The sequence below is a fragment of the Microtus pennsylvanicus genome, chromosome 11 (assembly GCF_037038515.1).
Source record: "Microtus pennsylvanicus isolate mMicPen1 chromosome 11, mMicPen1.hap1, whole genome shotgun sequence".
Classification (NCBI taxonomy): Eukaryota; Metazoa; Chordata; class Mammalia; order Rodentia; family Cricetidae; genus Microtus; species Microtus pennsylvanicus.
In genome coordinates, this window is record NC_134589.1 from 47,940,837 (window position 1) to 47,950,622 (window position 9,786).

The 9,786-nt window shown below is 50.0% G+C and overlaps 2 protein-coding genes across 3 annotated transcripts; one reads left to right on the top strand and one right to left on the bottom strand.

Moving 5' to 3' along the window:
* Positions 1–768: 768 nt before the first annotated feature.
* Tax1bp3 (Tax1 binding protein 3) lies at positions 769–5,946 on the bottom strand. Its single transcript, XM_075991728.1, has 4 exons — positions 5,788–5,946; positions 2,662–2,781; positions 2,249–2,326; positions 769–1,762 (listed from the first exon to the last, which is right to left on the bottom strand). Exons 1-4 carry the CDS (start codon positions 5,824–5,826, stop codon positions 1,625–1,627), a joined length of 375 nt encoding a protein of 124 aa, XP_075847843.1. The 5' UTR covers positions 5,827–5,946; the 3' UTR covers positions 769–1,624.
* Positions 5,947–6,063: 117 nt separating this feature from the next.
* Emc6 (ER membrane protein complex subunit 6) lies at positions 6,064–8,755 on the top strand. Of its 2 annotated transcripts, none has more exons than XM_075991729.1 (2): positions 6,064–6,192; positions 6,379–7,656. In XM_075991729.1, the coding sequence occupies exon 2, from the start codon at positions 6,428–6,430 to the stop codon at positions 6,758–6,760; it is 333 nt and encodes a 110-aa protein (XP_075847844.1). In that variant the 5' UTR covers positions 6,064–6,192; positions 6,379–6,427; the 3' UTR covers positions 6,761–7,656. The 2 variants fall into 2 exon arrangements, with proteins under 2 accessions (XP_075847844.1, XP_075847845.1); XM_075991730.1 differs by having other exon boundaries at positions 6,092–6,275; positions 6,379–8,755.
* Positions 8,756–9,786: the final 1,031 nt, after the last annotated feature.

Genomic DNA, 9,786 nt, shown 5'->3' on the forward strand with positions numbered 1-9,786 from the left:
ACTTTAAAAAGAGATTTTAAATGCTGGACTTTTTCTTTAGGAGTGCCATGACTGCAAACCCAGGACTCTGAGCATGTCAGACAGGTGCTCCATTGCTGACCTACACCTCCAGCCTTCTGAGCTTTCCTTTCCACTTTCTGATTGGCAGGGATAGGCAAGCCCCTAAGTGGCATCGGCCTAGAGTTCCCAGCTCGCCATCTAGTCAGCTTGCTCCTGCAAATATCTGGGGTTTGGGGCTGGAGAGATGGCTCAGCGTTTAAGAGCATTGCCTGCTATTCATAAGGTCCTGAGTTCAATTCCCAGCAACCACATGGTGACTCACAACCATCTGAAATGAGATCTGATGCCCTCTTAGGGCCTGCAGGCAGACACACAGACAGAATATTGTATACTAAATAAATAAATAATAGATCTGGGTTTCCCCATAAACCTGAGTTCCCTCTCGAGTGGGAACTGAAGGTAGGCTGCACAAGAGGCAGATGAGGGTTTCATAGTGACACCTCTGAGAAAATACACTGAAGACTTCCCACAACTGCCATGAAAGTGCTTCCAGGCATTTCCACAAATGTGGTCTCTGCACACCACAGCGTGTTCCCAGTGAGGCTTCTATGATACCACCAGAAATATGTTTCCCAGGAAAGTAGGCCTAGGAGGAGTTGTGCTTTTCTCAGAACAGCAAGGGACAGGCTAGCCATCCTTAAAACCAAAGCACTTGTTTCATTCCACCCTCCAAGACTCCTGCCCACCGTCTCAGCAGAAACCCCTAGGAAACTTGCAGCATTGTTTATTGGGCACAAATGTTGAGCATGGGGTAGCATCGTACTGCCTCATTTCCATAGTAACCAACTGGCTTAGTCACATGCTACAAGTTGCTGCTTCCAGGTGTGTGAATTAGTAAGCTAAATCCAAAAGGAGAATTGAATTGGCTTTTCCAAACAGTAAGATAAAAACACTTTGTATCAAAGTCGTCACTTTAAAAAATACAAAAGCTAAACCCACAGGTGTAGAGAAAAAAAAATGGCAATCCTGAGAGCTGCCCTGAAATGTCAGTCTTGAAACTTGTATAAATTGTTTAAGCAGGCAGATCCTGGAGAGGCCAGCACCTGCTAGGGAAGTGAAGGTAGTGGGAGCCTGCCCTCTTCCATCTAGGTGGCCTTCATACAGTCTCTGGCATATTTGGGTCCAGCTCCAGGCTGGGCCCCATGACTGGGGAAGCATGGAAAGAGGCACTGAGGAAGGACAGGGCCAAGCCCTTCAGCCAGAGAAAATGGGGAAACATGGCCCTGCCTGGCATTTCCAAGCTTTGGCAGCTCTCAGAAGGTGTTTCCTGACTGCCCAGCCCCTGCTGTGGCCAAGTAGTAGGTCTCAGGCTCAGCCTACGGTCACTTTAGACTGGATACTACTCCAAGCCCTCATTTCCAATCCACAGCCTCCAAGACAGAGAGCTGGTCCCATGGCCTCAGACTGGGGTTGAGGAGTAGGAAGGTTGGTTTGGACCTTGGAATCAGCTGTTACCCCTCAGAGCTGGGGCCCAGCACACAGCAGAAGCCAGAACGAGATACAGAGCGTGGATGTGTTGTCACTACAAAAAGGTTGATGGGTACAGGTCAAAACTGACTGAGTGCTAAGACAGCATGGACTGCTGTACCGCCTTCTGCAGAGACTGTCGCGTCACCAGCAGCCGCACCACCTCCTCCGAGCGTTTGGTGAGCCGCTTCCGAGCCTGGTCATGAGTGACCATGGTCATGTCCCAGCCGTTCACCTGGCCCAAGGAGAGAACACAGGCTACCTCAGCTCTTCACCCTCTAGAGCAGTGGTTCTCAGCATGTAGGTCGCAACCCCCTTGAGGGTTGCCTAAGACTGTAATGCATATCACATATGTATATCACGATTCATAACAGCAAAATTGAAGTTATGAAGTAGCAACAAAAATAATTGTATGGTTGGGGGTCACTACAACATGGGGAACTGTATTAAAGAGTCACAGCATTGGGAAGGTTGAGAACCGCTGCTGTAGAATCTGAAAGCAGGGTTTTGAGGGGCCCAAGCTACTCAGGCCGGCCCACAAGCTAATATCTCATTACATAGTGGTACACAGAGCAACCAGCTTCTCTAGGGGCAATAACAGCATGGCTTCAGAAACCCATCTCAACGAGTTGCTCCTCTGGGAAGCTAGGTTAGCCCTCAACCCCAAGTGCTTCAGCCCCTCACCCCCAAACCTTGTTTTCCTCCTTTGGGACAACTGTACCTGCATGATCTTGTCTCCAATCTGCAGCCCAGCAATTTCAGCAGGGCCTCCCTCAGACACTCGTGTGACATAAATGCCCTGCAAAGAAGCAACCCAGGTAAAGCCCTGTGGTCAGTGGATTGGCCCTTTACCCATGGAGCCCAGAAATTCCTCTGTCCCCATGCCCACCTTTCCCACCAATACATTCAGCTGGTATGGACTGTGCCATGACAGCCAGGTGGCCAGTGTAGCTGCCCCTGGGATGTTCCAGCCTGCTGATGGCCACCTCCTGCTCCTCCAGGTGTCTCAGCATGCCTTCTACTTAATCCCACCATATCATTTAGGACTGACTAAGAAAAAACAGTCTGCTCTTTCCACACAGGCTCAGGAAGAAAAATCTGCCACCTCAGGCTTCTGGGACCCTAGTCTCTCACCTTGTCTGTTTTATCTTCTGAGAAGGGATTCTGGGAAGGGTCCTGGTCGATCCCACCTCCAATACTGAAGCCCAGGATTAAGTTCTCACCTTGACGCAACTTATGAATTTCAACTCTTTGCTGGTAAAAGAAAAAGCAAGTTGTTGAGGGCAAAGGGTAGGTGGGTGGAGAAAGATCTGATCTCTGCGCCCAACAGCAACCTCAGGCTGCTGGTCAGCTTAGAACTATGCCAAGGGGTTGGGGTTAAGGGCCCTTTGCAGAAATCCAGCTGGTCACCTATCTGGGAGGTTGGTGGTTGGGTCTAACCCCTACATACAGCCCTTTGCCTGCAACTTTCCCTACCCATTTTCCATCCTTATTCAATAATGTATTATGGACCCATCCTGGCCTAAGAAATGGGGTACTGTGACAGCTATAGGGAAGACACCCATATTTCTGGGGAGAGGACCACCCAGAACAGGAACAATAACCCTGAGAATACAGGTGCCTGCTGTAACTCAGATTGGCTGATTGCTGAGCAATCCCTACAGAGATTATGAAAGCCAGGAGGTGCATGGGAGAAGTAGGGAAGAAACTTGCACAGAAGAGACGAGAAGAGCTCCCTGGACAATGAGTCTGGTGTTCACAGCGCAGGACACAGGACCAGGAGGTGAGATGGGATGAAGGATGACTGTGGGGTGTAGCCCTGGTCATATCATCTCCCCAAACCTTAGGTCTGTTCTTCAGTGCAAGGAACAGTATTCTAAGGCTTCTCAGCATGCTCTGGGGTTGGGGGTCTCTAACTGTGTGGGCTCCTTTGAGAGCCCTCAGAAAGCATCCTCCAGCTACCAGAGGTTACCTCCGAAGTTGAAGGGGTCACTCAGGAGGCAGAGCAGGGGGATCTCTGTGAGTCTGAGGCCAGCAAGATCTACAAGAGCTAGGTCTAGGACAGGCTCCAAAGCTACAGAGAAACCCTGTCTTAAAAACACCGAACACCAAAACAAAAAAAGAAGTAGGCATAACTTTCTAGACTTGAGAAGGCTTCAACTAAGGAAGGATCATTTGCACCCAGCCTTAAGAAATGATAGTGCACCACCTGACCTTGATCTTGAACCTACTGGAGTTCAGAAAGGAGATAGGGCAAGGCATTGATGCTACAATGATCACTGGAGTGGGTAGGGTACGGAGGCCTGAAGGCATGAGCTACTTAGACGTGACGTTCCACAGACAAGGACTGACCCTCCAGCCATCCAAATCAGTGGCTCTCAACCTGTGGGTCATGACCCCTGTGGGGCCAACAACGCTTTCACAGTCACCTAAGATCATCAGAAAACACAGGTATTTACATTACAATTCATAACGGGAGCAAGATCACAATTAGGAAATAGCAAGGAAAACAATTTTATGGTTGGGGTCACCACATCATGAGGAACTGTATTAAAGGGCTGCAGCATTAGGAAGGTTGAGAAGCAGTCGAGATGAACATAACCATTACTCAGTAGGGGACCCAGGTAGAGTGCAGTGTAGTTGGGAGTGTCAGGAGCCACCTGCTGACATCACTTGGGGCCAGAGTTCAGGGGAGGGGACAAAATGACTGTAACAGAATCAGGATGTGAACTACCCGTGAGAGGGCCAGACTGGAGGAAAGCATCTCCACCCCGTGAGCAATCAAGACTAGGGACAGAGGCCAGATCTGCCTGCTTACGCTCAGGCATGCACCTGGCACTAGGACAGGACTGTGGCCTTACAGCTTAAAGAAAGACCTGACTGGACTGCTGAGAAGAGGAAGAAGAAACACGATGCCTAAGGCCCATTCACCTGGGGCTTCCTGCCCAAAAGTGTAAGCTGCTCCAGATCTATTCTCATGCACGGCCACCAGCAAGGTCCAAAAGGCGACAAGGCCCTGTGACTGACTTACACGGGAGAAGTCAGGCAGCAGAGTGGCTCTCCCTAGGCCCTCACCTGCACCCTCTCTTTTCCAGGTGAGTCAAGCCTGGACACCTTTCTGGAGCAGCTAGAGAGAGATCCTAGAAGTGGTGTGAAAACCAGGAAGCTGTCCACTGGCCCAGCAGTGTTTCCTTCTAGCCAGGCCTGAGCTGGTGCTCTAAGCTCACCCACTCATGCCACCTTCATCAGTGGCTTCATTGCCCCCACCCTCTTGACTCTGGGCGCTCTCCAGCACACCCGTCTAACACGGCCCCGTCCCAGCCCTACAGCTCCAGAGCATACTGACTCACACCTGTGACTCCAACACCTGGAAGGCTAAAGACGGAGTGCTGCCAGAAGTTCAAGGCCAGCGAGGGCCTAAAAGTGAGGCTGGGCGCTGGAGCTCCGAGGAGGTTCTGCATACCCACCTCTGCCTCAGGGCTGGGCTGCAGACTCCCTCAGACAGGGACCTTGGTGTTTAGATCTACACCCCTACCCCTTCTTTCCTTTGCCTAGTCAAACGCAACTGGTGTTCAAAACAAACCCAGAAAAGGCGACCCTGGAAAGAAAGGTCTACAAAGTCAAGTATCACACACACAGGAACACGCAATTTGAACCAAGGGGCTGAGTATCCTGTAAAGTTCTGAAAACCAAGTTTAGCTATCGAGGGGGTCGGTCCCCAGAGCAAGGCCGGATGAGAAGGGGGGAAGGGGCTGTTAGGACAAACTCTGGCCAGTCCCACCCCCTAAATCTCCTACGGCTAGGCAACGGCGGCAGAGAGCCGGCTGGAGCAGAGGAAACGCTTCCTCATTCCAAAGGCTGCGACTCACTCACTCTCGGACGTCGGCGCCCGCCCCCCGCGGCCGCCCAGCTGGGAACACGGAGGCCCAGGGCAGGGGAGTTTTCTAACACTCCCACGGACCAGCCTTTCTCCTCCGTCCTCCCGGTCGGCGCCTGCCAAAAGGTATTCGCCCTGCGGCGACAATGCCCGGGATCTGACCTCCGCTCTGGGTCTCGGGCGGTTCTTAGGTCCCAGCCACCTCTCCTGGCCAGGGAAGGCTGCAGCACTGTTAAACAGAAACGGCAACTGGAACTCTGGCCACCGGAATGCACGCATGAGCCCCGGGTCCTATGCTTTCTCCGCCTGTCTAGATGTCAGTTTTGCCGCTCTGCAAAATGGGGTGAGCCAAGAGGAGAAGGAGCCCGCGCGAGCGCACTCACCACTACGGCGGTGACAGGCTGGCCCGGGACGTAGGACATTTCGACTCAAATGTGAGAAGCCGACAGCGCCTGGTGAGACCCGCAGCCAGAATGCCCACGGCCGCGCCCTCCCTGGTTAACAAAGGGCAGCCCTGCTCGGCCCGCCCCCTCATGAATACTTAATAAGTCTCCAGCCAATCACCAGCTGGAGCGCTGCTCGGCTTTCGGGAGTCCCGGGACTTGGGTGCAGAAGTGGGGCGGGAGGGGAAGCGAGCCCGAGGCGCAAGCGTAGGAGGGCGGGGCGGAGTTAGTGCGCATGCGCAACCTGAGCCCTCCCAGCAGCCTCCGGCGCAAGATGGCGGCGCGGGGTTCTCCGTAGTTTCCTGTGTGAGGGAGCACGAGGGACTGTGTGCCGCTGTGTTCCAGGTAACTCGGCGAGCCTTTCGGGCGTGTGCGGATGTGCCGCCGTCCCAGGCCGGCTCGAGCCTCAGCCTCGGCGTCCCGTGGAGGTCAGAGGCCTAGGCGCGGTGTCGGAGCACCCAGGGGAAGAAGGCGCCGTGCGCCCAACTCGCCGGCCTTCGGGCGCCACTTGTAACTTGGTTTTCTCCGCAGTTCCGCGTTGAGTCCGCGAGAAGGCAGAAGCGGAGCCCCGGCGGGTGCGATGGCCGCGGTGGTGGCCAAACGGGAAGGGCCGCCGTTCATCAGCGAGGCAGCCGTGCGAGGCAACGCCGCGGTCCTCGATTACTGCCGGACCTCAGTGTCAGCGCTGTCGGGGGCCACAGCCGGCATCCTCGGCCTCACCGGCCTCTACGGCTTCATCTTCTACCTGCTCGCGTCCGTCCTGCTCTCTCTGCTCCTGATTCTCAAAGCGGGAAGGCGGTGGAACAAGTATTTTAAGTCAAGAAGACCTCTCTTTACAGGAGGCCTCATTGGAGGCCTCTTCACCTACGTCCTCTTCTGGACCTTCCTCTATGGCATGGTGCACGTCTACTGAAATGAAGGCAGGGGTGACTTAAAAAAAAGGAAGATTGGCAGGACTCTTGCCAGCAATTAACACCGTGTAGACTTATTTAGTTTTTAAATTGTTTGAATTCGCTGCTTGTTCTGTACTGTTATAATTTATATCTGAAGACAGCCTGTAATATTCTTCAGATTAAATGAAGTGTGACACCTTGTCGTCGAGTTCTTTCCTGCCTTGATGTTTAGCCACGCTTTGAAGTCTCCAAGATTTGCTCCCTGGAGAGCAGGCACTAGGCCATAGCCTGTAATTTTCTTGGATTTGCACCTAGTAGATCCAGAGGGACCCCTAGGGCTTACAGGAGAGAACATAACGTTAACATCTTAAAAGACTGTTGGCAGTTCGTGTTATTAAGCGTTCTCTCTGTGCGGGCATTATACTGTGTACTTCCTGCACGGGCTATGTTTTAATCCTAGCAATAACTCTGTGGAGATGTTGCTGTTAAATTCTTGTTGATGCAGAACCTGAGACTCAGAGAGGTTAGATGTCTCTGCCTGTGGTGGCTCATCTAGGAAGAGGCAGAGCCAGAATCCAGTTACAAGTCTGTTTGCTTGTACCATATTGGGTGAAAGTACCGTTCTAGCATCTCTTCCCACTAACCACTGCTTTCGGGTATGAAATGAAATCATTTAAGTTCAGTTACCTGGTTGTGGCTAGTTATCTTTCCTATCAGAAAAAAATGCAAGCTATTTTTTCTAAAATGTGTTCTACGGCAATTAAATAGGTTATTTGGACATGTAATCAAATGAATCTGTTGCAAGTGTAATGCCTCTGAGTATATGTTCATTCGTAACCCTTCCTTTTGAAGGAAAATTTTAGAATGAAATACATGTTTCACTGAAAAAAAAAATATAATTGTGTTAGACTTGTAATGAGCATGTTGCACATGGAATTTATAGTCTAACTGGGGAGATTGACAGTATCCGGTTTTACAGACTATAAAAGATGCCATGAAAGAATACCCAGAAGCACTACGTCTAGTTAGGCTTGGAAATGGAGTCAAGGAAGACTTGAAGAAATAACGTGTCTGACACTGAACGGGTAAACAGCAGCTGAATAAAATAAGGGAAAGGGCTGCTTTGAAAAGAGAGCATGTAGCAGAGCCGCAAGGCAGGAAGGATGTGGCCTTTTATTAGACCGTGAGGTAGTCCTGACCAGATCATAGAAGTTGGCCTTGATGCCATGAGCATCTAGGGGAAGTTTGGAAATTTTAGGAATGTGAATTGGCTTTTAGTTTTTAGAAAAGGATATGAAAGATTGAATTCAAAACCTCTTTCCCAGACTGTAGATGGTCTGTGTTCACTCTGTAATGCCCCAGGCACACAGCCCTGAATCCTGGTTTGGGTTCTGGACCACATGCTTGCATCTCATGCCAAGAAGCTGAGGTCACAGTTTTACCTTCCTGTCCCAAAGAGCCCTCTTCTGAAGATCCTGACGTGCATGTTTGTAGAGCAGCAGCGTCTCTGGGAAGGAAGGGCTCAGCTCATTCCTGATGGATTCCTACTTGATTTAGTGATTTTCCTGTTATTGAGCAGTAAATGTATTGCAAATGTTTAAAACTGAAATTCATTTCCTATTCATTTTGAGAAGATTTAATACTCATGGGGCAAAAGAAAAGTTGATTTCAAATATTTCCCAGCATTTATCCAATGAGAAGTACTAGTTTTATCAGTCTTCCTAGTCTTTTATAAGTTTTTATTCTTAATCTAGGTATATTTGTCTGCATGTTAGTGGGTATGTGCTCATGAGTGCAGATGCAGCAAGTGCTCTTAGCCACTGAGCCATCTCCTTCCTTGTCTTTTGGCTGTTCAAGAGTCTTCTTGGGGCCGGCAAGATGGCTCAGCAGATAAGGTGTCTGCTGCCAGGCCCAACGACCTGAGGTCAGGCTTCAGGACAGACTCTGACCTTCACAAGCACACTGAGGTGCATGCACACCTACACACACACAAATAAATGTAATTTTAAAAATTATTCCCATGCTTTGATTTGAATCTCTTTGCATGCATGATAACAAGGAATGTAATACATTTGTTATTATTACTTGTGTCTGCCTCTTTTTGTCTAATCTTACATCTTTTCCCCTACATGGGATAACCATGAAGGGGGGAAAAAAAGAGGGACACATTTAAAATTGATGCCTTTTATTTTAGAAGTGTCCAAAAATACATGTCATAGATGTCCCAAAAAAATGCCTGCCACCTTGACCCATTTGACTTTTTATCCTCATTGAAAGGAAGAGCCACCCTCTGAAGAGAGCTTGTCCCTTGGGAGGGTGTGGGTAAGACTAAGGGGATCCCTGTTCAGATCCCAAAGACGCTGTGATTAGGGACTGTGGTCCCCAGCTCAAGCACCTGGAACAAGGCATGTTCCACCTTTATGATGGCCTCCCCCACTGAGAGGAACAACTGATGGAGGACAAAAGGCAGCTATGATCCTAGCACAGCAGCTTGTGATTTCATGACTGATCCATGTCACATTGATAGCACCCAGTATAACAGCTGGCCCACATCATGGTGCTCCCAAAGGGTATGAAATAACTTTTAGGACAATCCTAGATGGCCCAGTTTGGGCTAGGGACTGACACACAATTCATTAGATCCTAGAAGATGAGAACAAAAGCAGACTCGTGGGCAATGGCTGTAGCCAATAATCCAAGCAGTGCCCAGAAAGAAAAAGTGTTTCCCCAAAGGTTGGGAGTTAAGTTCCTGACTCACTTCCCGAGTTAGAAGCCTCATTCCACCTGTGGAGGCTGTAACAGGAGGATCATGAGTTTGAGGCAAGTCCTACAGAGGAAGACCCTGGGAGGTTTTGGTTGGTTAGTTTTTGTTTTGTTTTTAATTTAGGCAGCTGGCTTCCATAGATGGATGGGCTGTATTATATCAAGGTTATGCAGAAGGCAAGAAGCTAGGAGAAAGGGGCACAAGGCAGCTTTGGCAGAGTGGGCATCCCTATGAGAAGTTTTAATAAGATCTCTGGTCTTTCTAAGTTTGAGCCTCCTAAAA

Bases quoted from the DNA above. Each gene is read 5' to 3' on its own strand.
- Tax1bp3 (XM_075991728.1), bottom strand. From the start codon at position 5,826: ATGTCCTACGTCCCGGGCCAGCCTGTCACCGCCGTAGTG. The intron at 2,782-5,787 runs GTGAGTGCGCTC...TTCTTTTACCAG, and splicing joins AGCCTGTCACCGCCGTAGTG to CAAAGAGTTGAAATTCATAA. The intron at 2,327-2,661 runs GTGAGAGACTAG...GCTTCTTTGCAG, and splicing joins CAGAAGATAAAACAGACAAG to GGCATTTATGTCACACGAGT.
- Emc6 (XM_075991729.1), top strand. From the start codon at position 6,428: ATGGCCGCGGTGGTGGCCAAACGGGAAGGGCCGCCGTTCATCAGCGAG.